The sequence below is a fragment of the Mirounga leonina genome, unplaced genomic scaffold (genome assembly GCF_011800145.1).
Source record: "Mirounga leonina isolate KUSES-001 unplaced genomic scaffold, KU_Mleo_1.0 Mir_150, whole genome shotgun sequence".
Lineage (NCBI taxonomy): Eukaryota > Metazoa > Chordata > Mammalia > Carnivora > Phocidae > Mirounga > Mirounga leonina.
Window position 1 is genome coordinate 21,835,644 of NW_023270374.1, and position 25,271 is coordinate 21,860,914.

Here is a 25,271-nt window from a genome sequence, read left to right on the forward strand (position 1 = left end):
CCTTCCTTCCTTCCTTCCTTCCTTCCTTCCTTCCTTCCTTCCTTCCTCCTCCCTCCCTCCATTCCTTTCTTTCTTTTTTTAGAGGGGGGTGGGGCAGAGGGAGAGGGAGAGAGAATCTTAAGCAGGTTCCACGCCCAGTGCTGAGCCCCATGCGGGGCTGGATCTCATGACCCTAAGGTCATGACCCGAGCCCAAATCAAGAGTTCACGCTTAACTGACTAAGCCATCCAGGCACCCCGTGACACACCTTTCACATCCAAGTTTGGGTTGTCAGTTCATACCTGCAAAACTTTTCAACATGCAACTCTGGCATCTGGATAAATCCTTAGGACTCTTCTTCAACAATAACAATCAACTTCTTTCCGGTATGCAAATCCTAACTTAGAGGCCTGGTAAGACTCTCCCAGGTAATGTGAAAGCCACCCTGCCCCCAAGTATGATAATGAGAGTAATAAGATGAATAGCTAATACATATATATTCAATACTCACCATGAGCTAGACATCATCCTCTGTGATTTACATTCATAAATTCAGTTAATCATGACAACAACCTTGAGGTAAGCACTACTATTACCCCCATTCTACTGATGAGAAAACTCAGGCACAGAGAGGTAAAGTCACTCTACAAAGGTCACACAGCTATATGGGTGGTGCCAGGGTTCCATGCTATCCTGCCTCTCTGGTGAGCAAGGACCCAGACCAGGAATTGTCTTGCGTCGTTGGGGTGTGGGATGGAGAAAACGCAGGATTTGGAGCCTGACTCTAGTTGGGTCATCGCTCGTGTGCCCTTGGGCACATCACCTCACCTTTCTGAGTCTCAGTGTCCTGATCTAAAAAGTGGAGGCCATGAGAGCACCTACCCCACAGGGTTCTTGGAAGGATTCAGCCAAAAAGACTGCCCCTGCAGGAAATCCAGTGGTGTGGCATTTTGCATATGGTAGGCACTCAGCAAGTGTCATGTTCTTTCCTGGAGAAGGTGGGACCTGCACTCTGATACCACAGGCTTCTGTCCCTTTTCCGGCTTAACCTCTGCCTCTTCCCATGGCCAAGGCCAAGTCCAAGTCCTCTGTGCAGCCTGGGAGCCCTGAGGCACGCCCTGTAAGTAATTCTTCCCATCTTTCCACCGTAGCTGGAATGGAGCTGGTCCCAGGATTACTCTTCACCAGCAGCTAATGACTGTGGACCAGCGACAGGCAGTTGTGAACGGTGCAGATGTAGATACTCTGCCCCCGACTTCCACGACTTCTTGGGGTGCTTCTCCTCCCCCAAGGACGAGTCTCAGCTCCTCAGCCTGGTTCTGGAGACCTCCACTGGGAGGCTATGGACATCCTTCTTGTCTAGACCGCAAAAGTCTTTCAACTAGTGTCCACTTACGAGGAGCCAGGCTGGTGCTCCAGTCTCGATACCCAGGCCTGAGATTCCTGGAAAAGGCTGGTTCTAGCTAGCTCTAACTCAGCCGGAAGCCCTTGCAGGGCATCATGATTTGGGGATAATGACTGACCAGGTGAACGGGAACGTAACACGGCGCACACTGAGCCCCAAGCTCAGCAGCGGGGCGGTGGGTGAGCAAGGACTGGTTCCAACAGCGATCCCGTCTGGCGGTAGCCAGAATAGCAGAGCCAGGACTTACCCCTGCCCCCACCTCGCACGCTAATTCTCCTGCCTGATAGTAGAATGGAATCCACCACCCGTCCAGCCCCATTAGTTCTCCGTCAGAAACCTTCCTCTCAGGTCCCAGGAGTCTGAGCTCAGGTGGCCTCTGTTTTGTCTGCAGACACAGGCAGGAACCCCAGTTACCTTGTACGTAAGGGATTGTCTGATAGCAGGAGAGGTGCGAGGGCCATTAGAAGCCCAGGGCTGTATTTTAAGGACAAAAACTGAGACCCAGAGGTGGAAAGAAAGGGACTTCTTGCCCGAGGACACCAATCCAGCCACACCCCATGCGGGGACAGGCCAGAACAGGATGCAGTTGTTTTTTTGTGTTTCGTTTCCTTTTGTTTTGTAGGGGATGAGCAAGGAGCAGGGGATAAGGTTATTGGGTGGTAATTTTCTCAGTGCTGGCTCGCCCCAGGGATTCTTGTGAGGGGGGTGGTTAGGAGGTAAAAAGAGTCCTTGGGCTCCGGGTCATGGGTTCAAGTCCCAGGGATCCCATCTTGGCTTCACCTTTCCCTGTCACAGCCCAAACCAGCTCCCACCGCCCTCTGGGCATCTGGAGCCTCATTGCGGTGGGGCAGGAGGAGTGGAATGAGTCACTCTGCTATTACCATCATTACCCCCAAATCTCAGAGACCATCTCTCTCACAACTTCCTGCCGAAGTCAAAGTCCCTCCTCCGAATTCTCGGTGACTACAGGGTCATAATTCCAGCTTGCATACCTCTGAGAGGCGGCTCATCCACCGCCCCGATGTTAAAAAGTTCTTCCTTCCGCTGAACCAAAGACTTTTTTCTTGCAACTCCCCCCCACCCCCGGCCCCCATTTGTCCCTGCTCGGCCTTTCCCTTACCCTCACAGAACACAGCTGTTTTGGTTTTGGCCCTTGCTGACTTTGCAGAGCTGTTACTGAGAAATCCTGAGCTGCCACCCTCCCCGCGCCATGCCTGCCCTGACCCCGGAGGTCACTGCTCTGGGTCCCGCGCCATCGGTATTCGGGACCATCACACCCTCGTGACCCGGCATTTGCGGGCTGATTGTGAGCGCTGGGGGGTCGGGGGCAGGATCCCACAGGGAGAAAGCCACTTTTCTGGTGATTACAGCCCAACTGGGTCCTAACTGGTGTCCTCCTCAGCCCTCATGGGGACCACTGGGCACAGAGGGGGGGGGCCTTCGTATGGGGCAGCCCAAGGCCAGGAGATAGGTGTGCATGCGGGATGGCTTCCAGAACCCCTATCAAAGTAAACCTGACGTCGCCTCCTCCATGTGCTCAGCTCCAATTCTGCCGAGACTAAGGTTGTGTCTCTAATCAGTCTTCAAGGAAGCCCAGACATAATTGTTTGCTTACATGTCTCTCTCCTCCACTGTGAGCGCTGTGAAGGCAAGGCCCGGGTCTCATTCTGTTTGCGTCGGCTGAGGCCCGCTCAGGGCCGGGGCCCAGTAGAGGCTCAGTGAATGTTGGTTGGATGAATGGATGTCCCTCCCTGTCCCTCAGCTGGGACAAGGGTGTGAAAAGGGGAGCTCCCCAGCTTCCTGGCACACCCTTGGGGATCAACACCAGTGCCCACACCCTGTGCCCCCCACCTACGCATAATCCCCTCTGTCAACCCGTCGCATTCCCAAACTGGCCCTTCCTTCCTGTCTTCCTTCCTTCTGCAGTCCTGGGCCTAGGTGGGACACCTGCCGCTGGCTCCCCATGGGATAGGGGCCAAGTCGTTTCCTCTCTCTGGGCCTCAGTTTCCTTATCTGTGAAATGAGTCCAGAAGAGCTGGTAGTTGGCGGTTTGCTGAATCAAGTGCTTCGGATACCCCTGGGGTTCCTCTCAGCCCCTGCCCACAATATGCCCCCCCACCCCGGAGCCTGCATTAACGGAGGCTGGTCACACCGGCCCCGGGTGGGCCCCAGGGAAGGGATGGGGGAGGACTTCTCTGATCGACATTGCGCCTGAGGCCCTGAGGACACACTGGGGGACGTGCTGTCAGCCCCGGGGCCCCCGCCCTGGGGATATGCGGGGCTAGCTCCAGCCCTGAGCTCAAGGCCCACGGATGCCAAACCTGAGGCTGTGCCCGCCAGACATGAGGGAAGAGGGATGCCGTGAGAGCATTCTCTCCGCCTGTCCTGTCACCGCGAAGCCTCGTGGCCCCTCCAGCTGCTGTCGTTTCCTTCTCCCACCCACCTTCCTCTCCTGGCCTTCCCTTCCACGGCGATTTCAGAGGCACACACGTTAATTCAAATGCAGGCTTCACCCATCACCGGCTGTGTGACCTGAGGCAAGTGACTGAACCTCTCTGAACCTCAGTTTCCCGGTGAAATGCGCATTGTGGTAGGAGCCGCCCCCTCAGGTGGTAACGCTGAAGGGGAACAAGTCACGTGGAGTACTTAGCACAGTACCTGGCCCCTATGAGGTGCTCAGTACGCGTGCGGCTTATGAATCTGATTTTCATCAGCACTTGCCCAAGAGCTGCTCACTGCCTGTCCAGTGTTCTCCCGTATCTTCCACTTACTGGCTGTGTGGCCCTGGATAAGTGAATGGACCTCTCTGAGGTTCAGATCGCCTTCCCTGGAAAGTGGCAATCATAATAATACTTTGCTCATAGGCTTTTCGGGAAGAGGAGGTAAGGACCATAAGTAGGGCGGGGAGAAAATGTGTCTCCCAAGCCTGGAAATCCAGAGAATGAGAGGAGCCATTTAATAAACAGTCTCCGGCAACAAGCGTCAGCCAGGGTGAGCGGTCTCCCTCTGCATGTGGTACTTAGCCCGGTGCCGGGTCCACAGTTTGCTGGGTCTGTGCAGGGTGGGCCTCCTCCTCTCCCCACATCTCCCCCACCGCTTCGGTCCGCCCCTTCCCTGTTCCCACACACACTGGTTTTCTTTGTACCCTCCCCTCTTCACCTCTTGCTGAAATTACCACACAGCTCCAACAGCCTCTCAGCTTTTCGCAGCTCATGCTGTTCAGTCCATCCCGTTACTATGGAGAAACCCAGCTTCTGCGAGGAGAAGGGACTCTCCTGACTGCACGAGGGTCAGCGTGTCATTTCCCCTGCTCCAGAGCCATCAGACCCACAGCCGTGATGCTGCCATTCGAGATCCTTCACCATCTGCCCCTCCTGCCACTCCACCCGGCCAAGTGCATCTTGTCTCCAGCTCCCTTGCTCACCTGCTGGCCCCAGACGTCAGCCTAAGAATGGGTCCTACTTGGAGGAAAGGTTTGCCTCCTGCTCCGCCACCCCCGCTCTTCACCACCAACCCACCCCTAGCCTTAGCTCACCCCCCAACTCTTTCTCCTCCGGCCCTGGGGTGACACCAGGCAGCTGGTGATGCTCTCCTCCCCAGATCTCTGTCTTAGCCCTAGGGCTGGCCAGTGGGGCTGAGCCCAGGAGCCTCTGCTGACATCAGCAACCTCTCCCAGACTCTGGACTCCGCGTAATTGGTTTTTAATGGGCCCCACCGTGACCCTATCCTTAGTGTGCATCACGAGCACCTGACCTCCACAGCTAAATGATAATTGGGGCATTGCCTGGGGCCGCTGTCCAATCTCCCTTTCCTTTCTGGTCCTGTTGGAAGCTGCTGGCCTCTCTCACCACTAGGCAATAGTGAGAACTTCCTGGCCAGAACCAACCTCTGCCCAGAGTATGTCCTTCGGTTCTTAGAATTTCCGAGCTGAAAGCTTATTATAATCCAATAATGGCAAAAGGTTTCTTCATTTGCTGGCACCGATCGACTGGTAGGACTACTTGAAGAACTATGTTGAGGAGAATCCCGGGGCCACATCCAGGTCCCATGGCGGGGACGGGGGAGGGGGGAAGGGAGGGAGTTCGGGGCTCAACTAGTGATGTCTGCCATGGACAGCGGGGAGAGGAGAATCAGTACGCAGGCCATGCACTTTGCTTTCAGAATCCAATGTCTTGGTCATTCACGCACCGATTCCATGGTGGGCAGGTGCTTACCGCTCAGAGGAGTAGGTCCCCAAGAAACCAGGAAGACCCAGACCCAGACGACCAAGGAACTGAATTCGACCTAACTGTCACTTCTATTTGCTAGGTGTGATGGGTCTCCCCGTTATTTTACAGAAGGGGAAACTGAGCTTCAGAGAGAGGAATGGCCATCCAGCAAGTTAGTAACAGATCTGACACTGGAAACCCCTGTCCCTGACTCTGCTCCCAGAAGGGTCTTTTCTCAGCCATTAAACTTTGTCAACTTTAAGTCTGATAGTGTATCAGATAATTAGGGAAGAAGGACCTCTAGGTGTGCCCTGAAATGTAGATCCCCAAAGAAGCAGAGCCAGTCCCCTGGAACCCAGGGCTAACAGGGCAGAAGCAGCCCCAGCTCTTGAAACAACGATCGGGGAGTGAGCTGGGGGGGCAAGGCCCTCAGGGAGCAGACCCAGCCCAAGAGCCAGGGCCCAGGATGCCCATAAATGTTAGCAACTGCCAGGGTGGAGTGAGAAGAAGTTCAAATATGACAAGGAAATTAAACTACCTGCCTTTGAAAGTCAAAAAATAAACAAGAGTTGACTCATATGATTGTCACATGATCCTGGACAATAGAAGATTAGGAGGCATAGAATTAGGAAAGTCCTTTAAAGACCTACGAGAGTAAGACCCTTCCGTGGGCTGACTTGCTCACCCCCTGGACCCCAGCACCGAGGCAGAGGAGGCATAAAATATGTAATTGTTAGCTAGCAGATGAGTTCCTGGGGTGGAAGTGAGTTTGCCCCTCACTATAATGGACCCACAGAGGGTGGTGCATTTTCTGAGTCTGCTGCCTATGAGGCCCCACATGAGATACTGTGGGGTGTTTGGCACACTTGGTCTCATCAGTTCCTCACAGCAGGCCCGTGAGAAGATTTGTAATAATTTCCATTTTATAGATGGGAAAATGGAGGCACCAAAGGCAAATTCTCCTGCTCAAGGTCACGTAGCTCTTTTCACCTCAGACAGAGCTGCTCTTGCCCTCGGGTCTGTGGGGTGGGAATTTGAAGAGGACACAGCCCATGGGGCCTCTCTCTACCCACCCCTCTCTTCCCCTGCTCGCCAGGTGGGCGGGGAAGGCCTGGCTCCAGGCCAGGAAGGGCTCTGTCATGGCCTTGCCCGGCCGTCTGGGGATGGCGCTTTCTATCTCTGGGAGCATGAGGGAACAGCGCAGGGATCATGCAGTTTCCTGAAGCTCCCCTCGGGGGTCCTGTGCCCCGAGGCCCTAGGCCCTGCCCACTCACCTGCCATGCCGGGGCAGCCTGCCCTTGCTTCCTTGGGGCGCGGTGTGCAGACCGTGTGGACGGCGTGTGGGAGCAGCCAGCCAGCCCCGAGTTCACACGGCGAATCTCGGGGCGCTGCCAGGCAGGACGGTCAGAATCCTAGAGGAGGCGTGGCCCTTCTTACCCTAGCAGCGACACCTGATCACCCACTAATTGCCCTGGTTCGCACCTCAAGGGTGTCCAGCGTGGGAGTGGCTTCAGCCAAGAGGCTTTCTGCACACAGATTTGGGAGCTGGTCTGTGGGAGAAACTGAGGCCCAGAAAGGTCACAAGCCTGGCAAGAACAGAGGAGGGGGAAGAGGAAAGCCGACGGGAACTGGGCTTGTGGTCTCCCGTTCTCACCCTCCCAGCAGCCCTCCGATGAGAAAACGGAGGCTCAGAGAGGGTGCCCTCAGGGTACATGGTAATAAGCTGCAGAGCCGGGGCCGGGACCCCGGGGCTCATGGCAACTGGTCTGGGGCTGGCTTCTCCCAGCCTGGGTGAGGGGAGGAGCCTCCCGGGCCAAGGTGCTCTCTTCTGTGCTGGGCTCCCGGAGGCATCTACAGGGCTAGGGCCTGCAGTGCTCCCCTGGGCCAGGCCCCCAACCATGCCACACCCTCTGCCTCCCACAGGCCCCACCGGCAGCCTCGGCCTCCGGGAAGGAGCCCTGAGTTTCAGAGGGAGAAACTTCAGACCCACGTAGGCCTGGGGTTGAAGGCCAGCTCGTCTCCTGGTCACAGGAGCAGTAAAATGAAGACAGGGGCCTCTCCTTACAGGGCGACCCTGGGGGAGACTGAGATAACTCACGGACAGGGTCTGGATGCCCAGAGACCCTGACTCACTTGTCCCTCGGCTCTGGCAGTCGCTCATCCTGTGGGAGTTGGACCATTCCTGAGGTTGTCCACCTCTTCAAAGTCTGCGAACTTTCCAGTTTGGGACTTCTGAGCTTCGGGGTGGGACAAGGGAGCTGGCATGCTGCCCTGCCGCTCTGCCTGAGTGAAATCTAGCCTGGAAATTGGAAGGAGAAACTGGGGGAGAAACTGAGTTCCCGTTTCTGTCTGGGCCCGGACAGCCCGATTCCTTGGACTTCTTGCAGGGTCTCTCCGTGTCAGTGCAACTTCCAGGAGTGACATCAACCTAGGCTCTTGGGAGGAGGTCAGTGAGAAAGAGGGGAGTGGCTCTTGGGTTCAAAGCCAAGGCTAATTCACCCGACTTTGTGAGCTGGCTCCAGCCTGAAGCTTAGAGACCTGGCAGCCACCCGTGCTCATGACCTTCAGCAAGACCTCTTCATCTCAGAACCCTGGCTTCTCCACCTGTGACCTGAAAGAACTGGCCTAAAGCATGAGCATCATCTTAGCTCAAAGGCTAAGATCCCAAGGCTCCAAGATTCCGGACCTCAAAGCTTGTGAAGTTTTATCTCATCGAATGAAATAGAAGGAATTTTATCTTCCTGGGAGCTGGGAGGGAAGTTTCTCTCTGTTGGTAAGTGCCTTGAGCAGATGACTTGGGGCCCACAGAGGCTGGGTGGGGCTGGGTCAGGGAGGAAAGGGGGAGTGTGAAGGGGGTGCTCTGGAAGATGGGGTGGGGGGCAAGAAGGGGCAAGGTCAGGAAGCACTGTGCACCATGGCTCCCTGTGATCACCTGAGCATGCAGGAAAGTGTATAAAATCCCCAAGTGTTTGATGTGGAAAGTGGCAGAAGGGTTGAGTTTGATGCAGGGCAAACATCTTTAATGGGCTGTTTGCAGGCCTGCACTGCCTTTAATTACAGCCTCCTGGCCCCGGGCCAGGCTCTTCCTTCCCTCCGGCCCTGCAGCTGCGGACCCAGGCCCTACTGAAGCTGCTTTTCTGTCCTTGTGGGTCAGGCTCCTCCCCACTAATCACAGTCTCATCCAGGGCCCTTTATCTTTCATCTTGGGTTTGCCTGGACTTGGGCTCCCAGAAAATGGGGCATTTAAAAAGCACCCCCCCCTTCCAGCCCCAAACAACCCCAGACGTCAATTCATAGTCAAGCTTAGAGGAGAGCAATGTACTCTGGGATGAGAGAGAGGAGACTGGGCTCTGTTATCTCCGGGCCAAACTGGCTGTGTGACCCTCGGCCAGGCACTTACCTTCTCTGGGACTTGGTGCCTAATAAGATTGCAGACTAGGTCTTACCAGTTCTGACCTTCTCTGATTCTACATGATCAGGCAGGAACCAAAGACTGGGACAACTCAGGATACCCCAATGTTGCTTCACAAATTAAATCCTTGCCTGGGGAATAAACACATGCTTTAAAAACAGTTTGCTTTTCCAGGACACCTGGGTGGCTCAGTTGGTTAAGTGTCTGCCTTCGGCTCAGGTCATGATCCCAGGGTCCTGGGATAGAGTCCCACATAGGGCTCCCTGCTCATTGGGGAGTCTGCTTCTCCCTCTCCCTCTGCCCTTCCCCCTGCTTGTGCTTTTTCTCTCTCAAATAAATAAAATTTTTTTTTAAGATTTTATTTTTTTATTTGCAAGAGAGAGAGAGCACGCACAAGCAGGGGGAACGGCAGGGCAGAGGGAGAGGGAGAGGCAGGCTCTCTGCAGGGCAGGGAGCCCAATGCGGGGCTCGAACCCAGGACCCTGGGATCATGACCTGAGCCAAAGGCAGACACTTAAGCGACTGAGCCACCAGGTGCCCTGAATAAATAAAAATCTTTAAAAATAGTTTGCTTTTCTGATTGTAAAAATAATATATACTCATGTGGGAAGTCCAAGCAACGCAGAGAAAGAAGAAGGTATACATGCATGTCACTGCAAACATATGTAAATAAATTCACACACGTCCCGCTGTCCGGAGACGTGGATTTATAGCCTAACCTTTTCACTTAACTGTATGACCTGCTCATGTCATGCTCCCTTTCCAGATCACGAATACACGCGTGCACACTCATCACTAGTGGATTTCTAGTGCCAATTTATATAATTTTGCTTCCTTTCCCTGAATTGATGGGAATGTCATTTTTTCCCCAGGTTTTTGCCCTTAGCAAGAAATGTCATGCTCTTTGCAGAGCTGTTTTGGCATCCTTGCATTTCCGTTTCCTTGACGACAGACATCTGGAGAGCTTCTCTGTCCTCTCACCTGCTCCCAGCACCGAGCCCTCTATCTGGTGGAGAGGGAGGTCACGCTAACGTCCTCTGTCCTTTTGGTGGGGGGAACACAGAAAAACAGGGGCCTCCTCGTGGGCAGCGGAGGGTAGGGGAGAGGCTTTCTCAGAGCAGCAGAGACCTAGGTGGGACCTCCGCCCTTTGAACAGTAATGGATTCCTCATAGGCTTCACACCAGCAAAGTGTGCGCACCAAAAACAAGTTTTAAAAATCATTAAAAAAAGAAATTTGAAGTGCTCACTTTGGGAAAAAGAAGGATGTGGGGGCTTTATTTAATTTCGAATTTACTCTTTTAATTTTTAATTAAAAATTTTTTTTAAAATTAATATGGATTGGAGGGCACCATGACTTTTCCAAGACGCAGGGCATCTGTCTGGCCCTGCCTTGGAGAGTGGCAGGGGCAGAGCAGTGAATCTGTGAGTGTGTGGTCCTCGGACCAGCAGCATCAGCATCCCCCCCTCCCCCACGAGGGAGCTGGGAGCTGGTTAGAAATGTAGACTCTTGGGCCCTTCCCCACACCCTCTGAAGCAGAATCTGCATTTTAACAGTTCCTCCCACGATTCATATGCATAATACAATTTGAGAAACTCTATTGAGAGCCGCCATTCTCAAAGGGAGGCCCAGGGCCGCCAAGGTTCTTTTAGGGAATCTGTGAAGTCAATCCTATTTGCATAGCACTATGAAGGGTTTTTTTTTAATTTCATTTTTATTCTCTCATGAGTGTACAGTGAAGCGTGTGATACATGATATTGCAAAAAATTGAATGGGAAAGCAGATATGAGACTATAGCTGTTTTCCTGTGAAGTCTTCTATTTAGAGAGATTTTTCCAAAAAAAAAAAAGAAAGTAAAATAATGCCACTCTTACTAATATTATTTTTTGGGTTTGGAAAATACAGTTATATGTCATAAGTACATGATAGTTGTGTTAAGATGCAGTGGGCTTGTTAGTGTTTAAATGAGTTAATGAATAAACATTTTGTAAGTTTCTCAGTGTTAATTTCTAAGTCGGCAAATATCCAGAGCTATAACCCACATAAGCAAAAATGTTCTTTGGGGTTCTTGGGAGTTTTTTCAGAGTAAAGAAGTCCTAAAACTGATATGTTTGAGAAGTGCTGGTCTAGGGTGTACTTTCCCTCTAGGAGGTGGGAGTGGGGAGTGGGCATGAGGCTGTGGCCTCAGGTGAAGACGAGGCCATGGGCCCAAAAAATCCCAGGGCAGCTGTGCTCTGCAGGGGCCTCCCACTGAGCCCTCTGGTGCTGGGTACCCTCCTTTCTAGCAACTGCAACCCCGGTGCTGTCTGTGGGCGAATCCCAAGGTCTGAGCAGCCAGCTGGACACATGATCCTCCGTGCACCCAGGCTGGGAGTCATCTACATTTGTCTTGGGAATTCATCTTCACAGGACAGTGAGTCAGAAGGACCCAGCTCAGGTAGACCTGGACTGGTCTGGTAGCAGGCTCTCCTCTCCCCTCTCTGGGCCTCCGTCAATCTGAGCTGTGACATGGGAGATGATTCTATTCCCTTCCATCCCTGGGTGAAGTCATTGGGTAACTAATAAAAGACCGGGAATCTCTAACTCATCTCTACATCACTTCATCCTGAGAGGAATAACCATGGTGACATGGCTAGCCAGCGTCCAGGCTCCATGCTACCATCTTCAGTTACTGCCCCCTGCGTGAGGGCCAGAAAGTGTGGATGAGCCAGGAGATCACCGGCAGCCTGCCCCCCGTATCCAAGTGTTGCCCTGTTCATCCACCTGCCCGTCTGTCAGACATCATCAGGACCTAGAAGCTGCTACTAAGTTACGGAGCATTCACAGCTTACTGTGTTTTTTCGATGGGCGCTCATGATCCCTTCTTGTACTTAGACATTCTTCCTCATTCATCACTCCTTCTGAAATTCATTCCTACATAGACTTTGGACACTTTTTTTTTTTATTATCAGTGTTTATATATCAACCTATTTTAGATCCTCCCCTTGGTTCATATGTGGTTCCCTCATTCTTCATGGAGGATAATGTGTTTGAAATATTTTCAGCTGTATGTCTTATAAATTATGTTTATAATTATGTCCCCACCCACTGAAGTGGAGAGTGGATATCAGGCATTGGCTGCCTGATTCAGTGCTCTGGTTTCTGTTTGCTTCGATTGGTGTCTAACAAGACAATGATCTTTAAAGCTAGGCCTTGCCGAGAAAAGGCTTAGTAAAGGCTAAACCTCCACTAACAATCAGGAGCCAGGCCTAATGGATGAGACCCTCAAGGTTATTGTAAGCCAGGGCCAGAGATCTCTGGATATCCCATTTAAATCTTTTCCATCCGGGAAGTGAAGGAGGCCCCCCTCTGCTGATTGCAGGAAAGAGAAGGGAGACCAAAGGAGGGGAAGCAGGAAGATTTCTTGACCCGATTTCACCTCTCCCGACCAAATTTCCAGAGAGGCAGGAGGACCGGCAGGGAGGTATTGGTAGCTACATAGTTTGAGGGAAAAGCCGAAATTAAAAGGATTATTGCCAACTAAACTGTGCTGGGAGATCAGAACTGTGGTTGCCTTTGGGGATGAGTTGGGGACAGGGATTGACTGGGAAGGGACATGAAGGAACTTTCTGGGGTGATAGTTTGATTGGCATAGTTGATTGGGATGTTTGTTACACAGGCATTGGTAAACTTCAACAAATGTACACTTAAGATTTGTATATTTCGCGGCTCAGCTGGTAGAGCATGCGACCCTCGATCTCGGGGTTGTGAGTTTGAGCCCCCCTCGAAGTCGGGTGAGTTGAGTGTGGAGATTATTTAATAAAGTCTTTAAGAAAAAAAAAATTTTGCATATTTCATTGTATGTGAATTTAAGTTAAGAAAAGGTAAGCTGGAAGCAAATTTCAAACTCTAGTCAATGATAGTCGTGCTGAATTATTTAGAGGGAGGTGTACTGATGCCTGCAATTTAATGATGGTGCAGTTGAAATGCAACAAAAATGAGATGGATGGATGGATGGAGAGATATGTGACAAACCAAGTAGAGTCACGTGTTAATGGCGAAATCTATATGGTGTTCACTATAAAATTCTTCGACAAAATTTTTTTTTAAAAGATTTTATTTATTCATTCGAGACACAGAGATAGAGAGAGAGCATGAGCAGAGGGAGAAGCAGAGGGAGAAGCAGGCTCCCCGCTGAGCCAGGAGCCGGACGTGGGGCTCGATCCCAAGACCCTGGGATCACGACCTGAGCCGAAGGCAGATGCTTAACCATCTGAGCCACCCAGGCGCCCTGACAAATTTTATAAAAGGAATGTTTGACCATTTTCATAATAAAATGAAAAAGGGTTTTCTTGGGCACCTGAGTGGCTCAGTCGTTAAGTGTCTGCCTTCGGCTCAGGTCATGATCCCAGGGTCCTGGGATCGAGCCCCGCATCGGGCTCCCTGCTCAGCGGGAAAGCCTGCTTCTCCCTCTCCCACTCCCCCTGCTTGTGTTCCTGCTCTCGCTATCTCTCTCTCTGTCAAATAAATAAATAAAATCTTAAAAAAAAAAAAAAGAAAAAGGGTTTTCTTTCCATGTTGCATCATCTTGTCCAGCTGCCCAACCCTCTTTGAATGCCCTTGCTGTGTTTGATGAATTTCCAGCCTCGGGAGTCCCTATACCCGGCCTCCCTTGTAGCTAGGATGCAGGCCTGTGACGTACACTCATCAGATCACACCCAGACGCCAGCTCAGAGTGTGCAGTCCTTGCACGTCTGGCGTTTGCTGGCGTGAGCGGGGGCTGAGAGCAGTTGCTACCGCAGTTACGTTTTCCCAGGCATCGCAAGAATGAGCTCCTACCCCACAGGTGGTATTGGCAAGGCAGGGGCAGGAGCATCAGCAGGACCTGCTGTTTCCTCTGCAGGCTAGTTGTGAGGTTCCCGATGTCATTCCTAGAAGCTGAGTGCTCCTGATGATTCTGGGGGCCCTCCTCATCCTTTTCATAAGCTCTTTTTTTTTTCTTTCTGGAAACAGCATTTGCCAAGGAGAAGGCCTGAGAGGCGGGCCTGAAACAAGCCTCTTGTATGTAACAGGTGGGGATCCAGATGTTCCCACGTGCCCCTGGGGAACAGATGCTGAAAGGGCTGGTGGAGGAGGCTTTCCAGTTCCCAGTCCTGCATGTGAGGAGCTTGGATGTCCTCATGCAAGTAAGCAATGGGAAATCAACAACTCTTCTTAGATCTGTCTAAGAAGTGAGGTCACAGGGCAAGCTACTGACTCCCAAACTGGCGAGATAGACAGACAGAGGGATTGGCAATTGACTGGAGCAGAAACCTCCATGGGAACCAGTCCTGGGATTGGAAAACCTAGTGCGTTATTGACAAATTGCTGGACAAGTCTGAGAGAGAAAAACTCCAGGGGGGCCCCCACACGTTTGTGAGTTTTGTCTCCAGGAGCCCTACCAGATTCTCATGGTGAAGATCAGAGAAAATGCCCCCCATGCTTCAGTCAGGGGCAGGGGAAAAGGAACCATTTAGAAATAAGCCAGAGCATTCTGTTCGTAACATGGCCTGCCCTTAAGTGAGACTAACCTCAGCCTAAACTGCTGGGGTTTTGTAGAAGCCTAGCTGACTTGGGGCAAGGAAAATACCCAACTCCGTGCCCCTCTAGCCATCCCGTCCCACTGAAGGGGGCTGAGGGGCTGAGAAACACTTGTGAAGGTCACAGACCAGAGGCTCAGGCTTACTAAAAAACTGCGACCTAATCATAGAGTCACAGAATGCTCCCCGCGTCCACCCCCCATCTCACCACCACATCACTAAAGGTCTATTTACTGGAGTTATTTTACGCAGTACATCATGTCCTGCTTTCAACAAAAAAATCACAAGGCCTACTAGCAGGCAAAAACACAGTTTATTTATTTATTTATTTATTTATTTATTTATTTATTTATTTATTTATTTTTAAAGATTTTATTTATTTATTTGAGACAGAGAGAATGAGAGAGACAGAGAGCACATGAGAGGGGGGAGGGTCAGAGGGAGAAGCAGACTCCCTGACGAGCAGGCAGCCCGATGTGGGACTCGATCCCGGGACTCCAGGATCATGACCTGAGCCGAAGGCAGTCGCTCAACCGACTGAGCCACCCAGGCGCCCCAAAAACACAGTTTAAAGAGATAGAGAAAACATCACAACTGGGCTCAGAGACAGCAAGGATGTTGGAATTACCAGACTGGGAATTTAAAATAACTATGACAAATATGCTAAGAGCTCTAATGGAAAAAACCGGACAATATGCTTGGGATGGGCAATGCAAGCAGGAAGAAGAAAATTCTAAGAAAGGATCGAAAGAAATGCTAGAAACACTATAACAGAAATGAAGAATGCTTTTGATGGGTTCATTAGTAGACTGGAAATGGCTAATGAAAGAATCAGTGGCCTTGAGGATATGTCCATAGATACTTTCAAAAAAGAAAAGCAAAGAGAAAAAAAGAATGAAAACAAAAACAAGCCAAGACAAAACCACACAACCCCCCAAACCAGAACAGGATATCTGGAACTGTGGGACAGCTACAAACAGTGTAACGTCTGCATCATGGGAATGCCAGAGTACAAGAAAGAGAGAAAGAAACAGAAATATTCAAAGCGCTCACCAGAGCACAAACCCTGCACTGTGAATTGTGCAAGACTGTTGAATCTCAGATCTGTACCTCTGAAACAAATAATGCAATATATGTTAAGAAAAAAAAAAAAAGAAGAAGAAGGTAGCGGGACGGGAAGAATGAAGGGGGGGAAATCGGAGGGGTAGACGAACCATGAGAGACGATGGACTCTGAAAAACAAACTAAGGGTTCTAGAGGGGAGGGGGGTGGGAAGATGGGGTTAGCCTGGTGATGGGTATTAAAGAGGGCACGTTCTGCATGGAGCACTGGGTGTTATACGCAAACAATGAATCATGGAACACTACATCAAAAACTAATGATGTAATGTATGGTGATTAACATAACAATAAAAATAAAAAAAAAGACATATTCAAAGCAATCATGAGTGAGAATTTCCCCAAGTTGATGTCAGACACTGAATCACAGATCTAGTAGGTCAGAGAGCAACAAGTAAAAAGAAAGAACATTTTCTAGGAAACTACAAATTTGATAGCAGAAATGAAAAATTAGAATATAAGTCTTGGAAAAGAAAGTTGAAGATATGGCTCAGTGAGTAGTGAAAGCTTGCCGCCCTTGGAACCAGCCCCATTCCCAGAGGGCCACATGGGATCGGGCACGCATCACCTGTCACCAGTCAAGGAGCAGACGGGGAGCCTCTCTGTGATCAGAGGACTCCATCATAAAAGCCCCAGATGCGGTCCTGGAGAGAAATCAGGAGAGAAGGAGATTTGAGAGGCTAGGCATTCATCCACTAGGGGCTGGTTCATCACTACGGACCACTTGGACTAAAAGAATAAGGAATGACTGACCCACGTTTAAAATCCGTTGTTTCTGGGCAGGACCAGGGCTCACGAAGATGAGATCATGATGGAACATTGACAAGCCATATTTTCTTCACCTTTTTGAGAAATTGTAAAGGTTACCATGTACTACGGTGCTTCCTAGGTGCCTCTGCTCTAACCTGCTTCTCGTGTGTGATTAGTCACCAGTGTTGTCCCCACTTCTCAGCGGAGAAAACTGAGGTTCAGCAAGGATCCAGATATGCCTCAAGGTCACACATTTGAATACTGGTAGAACCAAACTTGAACCCGTGCAGCCTGAATTGGAGCCCATATTCTCAACCACAGGGTTATGCAGTGAATCGATGTTCAGCCCCATGGCAACTTTTTGCTTCTTCATTTCTTCAGTAGATAGCTGGTGCCATTTATTGGGCTAGGTTAGACACGGCAAGAATACAGCAGGGACACAAGGAGATTGCCGCGCTTCCGCTTCTCTGGTCCAGTTATCTCTGTTGAAGGCTTCGCATATCCTCTTGCCAGCCACCGAGCACATATTAGGACCTATATGGGGCATCTGGGCAAGGCACTGTGGAAGATTAAGGAGTCAGACAGACTCCGGCTACCAGGTGTTATTTTGTTCAGAATCCCTCGATTCATTCATCCGCTCCATCGTTTATAAAATGTTTATTAACACCTGCTCCTGGCAAAGTGACAATAGGGGGTGGGGAGAGAGAATAAAATGAATAAGACAGAGTCTCTAGCCTTAAAGAAACTCAACGTTTATAAGAGAGATAAAACCCATACCCCAAATAATCACAATACGTGGTAGAAAATGGATGATTCCCAAGAAATGCATAGAGAATGGGTTCGCTCAGAGCTGGGAGGGACCATTCCAGTAAGTTTCCCAGGAAACGAATTAAAAGTGATTTCATTCTGTTGGGAGAAGGATGTTCTTCCTGTGTATTCTGAGTGTTTTTTTTTTTTTTTTTAATTAAATCTCAAATGGAACCAGTTGGGAAAAATACTCTCACAACCGAATTCCCAATCCCCGCCGCCCCAAAACATTCTTCAAACTCTAAAGGGAGATGAAACAAAGAAAAAGATGAACAATGTCAGGTTCTGGCTGTGTCCAGACCAGCACCACCTGAGATGGTTCTCAGGCCAGTTACCCCACAAAGCCAGCAGGGAATGTTCCCCCACAACTTTACTGAGAGCTTCGCAGAACAAGGAGGGGTGGGAGAGGGCTTCCAGGAATGGCGCTGGGGTAAACACGTGCAGGCATTTCCTGAGACCTCACCAAAATGGCAGGAAGGAATTTCTATGCAAAATGCATACGTGCACAAGGATGGGAGAGCCAGGGAGAAGGTAACAGCTGCAAAACTTGGAAATACGGAGAGCGGGGCAAGACTGCCAAATCACTAGCAGATCTGAAAAACACTTCCCAACCTGGAATCACCAATGGGGAGAGCCAGGCGGTGGTGAAAACCAACTCGTCATACTGCAGAGTCCCCCCAAAGGCTCTGGAACTGACAGCAGCAGACCCCTCCGTAACTGGAGGGTGGGGTGGAGGGGCTAACGGTAATAAAATAGGAATTGGTTGGAAGTCTGTTTATGAAGCAGTACACCCCCCCCCACCCAGGAGAGCTGAATGACTTCCCCTTCCCCGGCCCAATAAAGCCTGCACTTCTATTCTTTGGGGAGAACACAACTGAGGTGGACACACAGCATGCACAGTTGAGGGCTGGGGCACCGCACTGAAAACAGGTGCATCAAGGAGGCATTTGAATATCATATGCCAAGGCACCGACCCACCCCGCCTCCACCTCCCTCTTGACTTCCCACCCATGATGCGGGCAGCCGGCGGGATACACCTGTCAGGAGGCTGACCAGCTCTGAAAGCAAGACTTTAAGATGCAGAGTTGGAGTTTCTCAGCTAAACAACCCCAAGCTGTCACCGCACCATGACGCTCCTGTCCCCAGGCATCCCCAGGCCTCCTACCAACCCTTTGGGGCCCCATCCTTAACCCTGAGCAGACAAGAATCACCAGACATCTGTAGAAAACTTCTAATCATGAGAGAGGGAAAAGAAATAAACATACTAAAACAAGAACCTTGGGGTGCCTGGGTGGCTCAGTTGGTTAAGCGACTGCCTTCGTCTCAGGTCATGATCCTGGAGTCTCTGGATTGAGTCCCACATCGGGCTCCCTGCTCAACAAGGAACCTGCTTCTCCCTCTGACCCTCCCCCCTCTCGTGTGCTCTCTCTCTCGTTCTCTCTGTCTCAAAAAAAAAAAAAAAAAATCTTAAAAAAAAAAAATAAATCAAGAACCTTGGACCAAAATGTCTACTTGAGGAGAAACATTTCAGGAAAGTAAACCACGTTTGGTATCCTCAGAACCATGTGAAGATATTGTAGCCATGGGACAAAAACAAGGTATGATAAAAAAAAAAAAAAGGAACATTCAAAACAAAAAGCTCTAGGAAACTACAAATTTGATAGCAGAAATGAAAAATTAGAATATAAGCCTTGGAAAAGAAAGTTGAAGATATTGCTCAGTGAGTAGTGTAAAAAGAAAAACAAGGAAATATGCATGATAAAGAAAAGATAAGAAAATTTCTAGGCCAGTCCATAAGGTCCAATATCCCAGCCATGGGAATTTCATAAAGATATAGATGGAGACAGGGCGCCTGGGTGGCTCAGTGGGTTAAGCGACTGCCTTTGGCTCAGGTCATGATCCTGGAGTCCCGGGATCGAGTCCCACATCAGGCTCCCAGCTCAGCGGGGAGCCTGCTTCTCCCTCTGACCCTCTCCCCTCTCATGCTGTTTCTCTCTCTCTCTCAAATAAATAAATAAATAAAATAAAATCTTAAAAAAAAAGATGTAGATGGAGACAGACATGAATTATCAATGAAATATTTATTTATTTATTTATTTATTTATTTATTTATTTATTTATTTTAAAGATTTTGTTTATTTATTTGACACAGAAAAACACAGTGGGAGAGGGAACACAAGCATGGGGAGTGGGAGAAGGAGAAGCAGGCTCCCCGCAGAGCAGGGAGCCCAATGCGGGCCTCGATCCCAGGACTCTGGGATCATGACCCGAGCTGAAGTCAGACGCTTAATGACTGAGCCACCCAGGCGCCCCTCAATGAAATATTTCAAGAAAATTTCTTAGAACCAGAGGACATGCCTTTCCAGGGTGAAAGTACTTTCTGAATGACAAATTGAATGGACTACAGATGAATAGGGACATCACCAGGTCTTGTGAAATTACAGAATAGTAGGCACGAAGAGAAGATCCTACAAGCCCCCAGGGGAAAGCAACAGATCATATACAAAGAATTGGGAATGGAAGTGGCTTTCATTTTCTCAATAACACTAGGATGAAGAAAATTCTGAGGGAAAATAATTTCTGCTTCAGAATTCTTGATCCAGCCAAATTGGAAACCAAATATGAGGGTAAAATAAAGACATTTGTAGATGTGCAAGGTCTCAAAAGATTTACCTCCGAGGACCCTTTCTTGGGAAATTACTGGAGCATATCTTGCAACATAAAAGAGGAAGTAAGTCAGGTAAGAGGAAAAAATAGGTGATACAAGAAATAGGAGCCCCAACGGAGAGGGACAAATTCCAGAATGATCCAGAAGGGAGACCCTAGGACTCCAGCTGGTCACTGGGCATAAGGACCAGCCAAGTCCAGGGTCCAGCAGGTCAGAAGGCTCTGAGAAGCTTCTCCAGCGTGTTAAAATGGATGGAGTAGCTGAGGTGTCCACAAATCTTGAGAGGCTATTTCAACAATTGCCAGAGTGTTTGATTTTTGAAATAGTAATAAGTACATAGAAAATGAAGCAAACATAAAGCCTAGATTTTAAATCATTAACTCCAGAGAAAACCAATTTTGTGCAGGAAAGGAAGAGTACGCACAGTGCAGCTGCATGGTTGTTATAGTAATGTAAGCACCACATAATAATCCTACAAAAGTTATGACAACCACCCTGGGAAGAGGAGGATGGGAGGACTGTCCTGGGGGTGGGGTGGGGGGTGGGAATTAAGAGGACCTGACCCTCATTTTTCATGGTGGGAAGTCAAGGGACAGTTGTCATTATATTTCTGAAAAATAAAGAAGCAGCAATTAAATTATCCAGAGCATGTTATTTGAAGACATGGATGTAGACTTTTATTCATTTTATTTATTTTTTTAAAAGATTTTATTTATTTACTTGTCAGAGAGAGAGCGCGCGAGCGAGCACAAACAGGGGGAGCGGCAGACAGAGGGAGGAACAGACTCCCTGCTGAGTAAGGAGCCCGATGCGGGACTCGATCCCAGAACCCCGGGATCATGACCTGAGCCAAAGGTAGATGCTTAACCAACTGAGCCATCCAGGTGTCCCTGGATATAGACTTTTAAAAATCGGGTAAAAGAAAGGTGTATTTGTGTTTTAATTCTCCATAATAAATTACCAAAAATAGCAGCTAAAACAACATGTATGAAGAAGTATTTGATGGCTCCTCAAAAAGCTAAACATAAAATCACCGTATAAGCCCGTAATTCTGCTCCAAGGCGTATATTCAGAATAACTGGAAACAGGTCCTCAAACAAGTGCATGTATACCATGTTCATGGCAGCATGATTCACAATGGCCAAAAGGGGGAAAAAACGGATGCATGAATGAACACATTGTAGGGTATGCTTACAATGGAATATTATTCAGCCATGAAGAGAACAAAGTACTAATGCCTGATATAACGTGGATGAGCCTTGGAAACATGCTAAGTGAAAGAAGCCAGACACAAAGGGCCACACGCTGTATGATTCTTTGTCTATGGAATATCCAGAGTAGGTTAGACCAGAGAGACACAACTGATTGGCGGTTGCCAAGGGCTGAGGGGAAGGGAAATGGGGAGTGACTGCTTCATAGGTATGGGGTTCTTGTTTGGGGGATGAAACGGTTTTAGAAATATATAGAGGTGGTGGTTGCACAACTCTGTGAATGTACTGAACGCCACTGAATTGTTTGCTTTAAAGTGGTTAATTTTATGTAATGTGAATTTCACCACATTGAAAAAAAAACCCTATATAATCTAATTGTATGGTGTCATTCTGGGTTAGTGTGTGTAGCAGGCCCACTAACCTGATGAAGGGAACCTATCATGAGGTAGAGATAACCTTCTCCTGCTCCTTCTCCTCTTCCTTCATTCGCTGTTCCATTCTGTTTTCCGATCTAATTCTATTCCCCAAAATGGAGTAGTACACTTCCCTTTAAAGAACGGAGTGAGGGGTGTGCTTATTAGTGTCTTTTGAAAATGTTCTGAGCCCCTTAAACTTGAGTAGTAACCAAATATAACAAGTCTCTATTCTCCAGCGTGGGGAGGAATATCCAGAAATTATGACCCGGCATATGTGAAATAACACTCCGGTTTTGTTTTTTGTTTTTTTTGTGTGTGTGTTTTTTTAAGATTTATTTATTTACTTGAGAGAGAGAGAGCATGAGTGGAGGGAGGGGCAGAGGAAGAGAGAGAATCTACAGGCAGACTCCCTGCTGAGCACGGAGCTCGACACAAGGCTCAGACCCTGGACCCCGAAATCATGACCTGAACCAAAACCAAGAATTGGCCGCTTAACTGACTGAGCCACGCAGGCGCGCTTAAAATTCTGTTCTAGAAAAACCAACCAAACCAAAAAACCCAGACAACATTAATTTCATAGTTTCTGTAGGCCTAGGCTTTGTTTAACTGGATTCTTTGCGGAGGACCTTACCTGGCTGAAATCAAGTTGTTGGCCAGTGCTGTTCTCGTTCTCTCACTTGGAGGCTTGAGCTTCTCTTCCAAACTCATTCAGGTTGACAGACCCTGCAGATGTAGGATCGTGGTCCTTGTTGTCTTGCTAACTGTCAGCTGGGGACGGCTCTCAGCTACCAGGAGCCATCTGCAGCTACTTGCCAAGTGGCCCCACAGACAGTTTGCAGCATGGATGTTTGCTTTCTTGCAGGTCTTTCTGATTTCCTCTTTTGCAACCAGGCAGAGAAAATTTGCTTTTGAAGGACTCACCTGATTAGGCCAGGCCCACTCAGCATAATCTCCCTTTTGCCATGTAATGTAACACAATCATGGGGGTGATTCATAGTTTCTATCCACACTCAAAGGAGGGGGGATTTTTATAAGGGCAAGGGTTATTGGTGGTTGTAATAGTCAGGGTTCTCCAGAGAACCAATAAAGTATATATAAAGGTATTTATTACAAGGAATTGGGTCATGCAGTTATGGAGGCTGATGAATCCCAAGATCAGCAGAGTGAGTTGCAAAGCTGGAGACCCAGGGGAGCTGATGGTGTAATTCTAGTTCAAATTCAAAAGCTCGAGAACTGGGAGAGCCAATGATGTCATTCCAATCTGAAAGTCAGTGGCTGGAGACCCTAGAAGAGCCAGTGTTTCAGTTTGAGTCTAAAAGCAGAAAAAAAACCAGTGTCCCAGCTTGAAGGCAGCCAGGCAGGAAGATTTCCCTTATTCACAGGAGACTCTGCCTTTTTGTTTTTTCAGGCCTTCAACTGATTGAATAAGATATGAGGGAGAGCAATCTGCTTTACTCTATCAATTTAAATGTTAATCTCATCCAAAAAGATTCACAGAAGCACTCAGAATAATGTTTGACCAAGTATCTGAGCACCCTGTGGCCCAGTCAAGTTGACATAAAATTAACCATCACACAAAATCAACCAAGCTCATAGATACAGAGAACAGATTGGTGGGTGCCAGAGGTGTGTGTGTGGGGAGGTTGGTGAAATGGATAAAGGGGGTCAAAAGTTACAAATTTCGAGTTACAAGATAAATAAGTCCTGGGAATATAATGTACAGCATGGTGACTATAGTTAAGAATATCGTTTTGCACATTGGAAACTTGCTAAGAGAGTAACTCTTCAAAGTTCTCACAAGAAAAATATTTTGTAACTATGTATGGTGACAGATGTTAATGACTTGCAGTGATCATTTCACAATATATACAAATATAAAATCATTTCACTGTATACCTGAAACTAATAAAATGTAGTATGTCAATTACACTTTAATAAAAAGAAAAACAATTAACCGTCACAGTGGCCATCTTAGAATTCTGTTTACCACAAAAAGGGAAAGAAGTTGCCACTGGAGAGAGGGCAGTTAGGGGAAAGGAAGTGGGTGATTGATGCTTTTCATGCAAACCTTGTAGAGTTATTGGATTTGATTTGTCCCTAGACCTGGGTCATGCACCGTGTTCCCTCCCCCACCCCCTCAATGGAGAGAATTCTGGGAAGTCAAGAGGTCATGACCACAGGAAGCTTGTGATGCCATCTTTAATCTTGATCGAACAGCTCCACGCCTGCATCTAACTCCTTCCCCACATTGGTCTCCAAGAGATCTATTCCCCAGGTTGGTCCTCTTGTTGGTGGATTGGATAGTGCTGTGTGTACCTCTAGATCTGAGAAGTGGACCAGGGCTGACTATTGGGGGACGGTGCGGTGACACTGGAACACGTTGGCCATGTCTCTATTCAGATGTCTCTATTCAGTGAAACTTTTAATTTTGAGATAATGGCAGAATCATATGCAGTTGTAAGACATAACACAGAGAGATCCGAGGTACCATTTATCCAGTTTCTTCCAGCACTAACATCTTATAGAACCATTGTAAAATATTACAATCAAGATGCTGACTTTAATACAGCCCATGTGCTTTATTTAGATCTCCCATTTTATTCATATTGATGTGCATGTATTTAGCTTCATGCAGATTTTTATCACCTGTATCAGTTTGTGCATCACCCCACAGCCAAGATACAGAGCAGTTCCATCACTATAAGGACCCCTCATGTTGCTCTTTTATAATCACACCCATCTCCCTCCCGCATGCCCCTTTCCCATCTCTAACCACTGGAAACCAGTAATCTGTTCTCCGTTTCTATCATTTTGATGCTTGAAGAATGTTAGGTAAATAGGATCATAGTATGTAATCTCCTGGGATTGGCTTTTCCTCTCTTCCACATGGCATAATCCCCATGAAGCTCATCTAAGTTGTGTTTATCAATAGTTTGTTCCAAATGCTGGTAAGGATGTGGAGACCCGGAATGACTCATCTGTTCCTGATGGGAATGTAAAATGGAACAGCCATTCTGGAAACAGTTTGGCAATTTCTTATAAAACAAGACATGTGATTCCCATACGACCCAGCAACTGCATTCTTTGGCATTTATCCAGAGAAATGAAAACTTATGTTCACGTAAAAACTTGGACACCAACGTCCATAGCAGCTTTATTTGTAAAATTCCCAAAGCTGAAAAGAGCCAGCCCCTTCACCTAAACCGTGGGTGAATTGTTTACAAATGGTGGAAGAGCCACACCATGGAATTCTGCTCAGCAATAAAGAGGAATGAAATATTGAGACACACAACAGCTTGGAGGTCAATCTCACCCTGAGACCAGAACCAGATACAGGCAGGACAAAACAAAACAAAACAAAACATTGAGAAGTGTTCTTTTTTTCTGTTTTCTGTAAGAGATTGCACAAACTTCGTGTTAATTCTTCTTTCATGTTTGATAGAACTCTCCATCTGGGCTTGGAGATTTCTCGGTGTTCCTTGTGGCAGGATCTCCCTTGCCAATGCTGCCCAGTACCTGGCATCTCCGGGTGGGGAGGGAAGCCCTGGCTGCCTGTGGGATTTAGATGGGTCCCCCTTGCCAGAGCTGGGGTCTGCTTGGTGGTGTCGGAGTGACACTTGTTTGATCCAGGGAAGGAATGAGCCTAACTGGACCACCTTCAGTTGCTATGTTGGGGCTGGCTGTGAGCCGCCTTCTTCGGAAGTGTGGTGGGTGTTAGATGCCCTGCTGTTGTGTTGCTC

General features: G+C 48.6%; 1 protein-coding gene across 1 annotated transcript in view; it reads right to left on the reverse strand.

The window, feature by feature from the left end:
• The window catches only part of TGM6 (transglutaminase 6), a 21,295-nt gene extending 14,422 nt beyond the window's left edge, over positions 1-6,873 (reverse strand). The window contains exon 1 of the mRNA XM_035006527.1: positions 6,867-6,873. Coding sequence (XP_034862418.1) covers positions 6,867-6,873 — 7 coding nt within the window. The remainder of the gene's footprint in view (positions 1-6,866) is intronic.
• Positions 6,874-25,271: the final 18,398 nt, after the last annotated feature.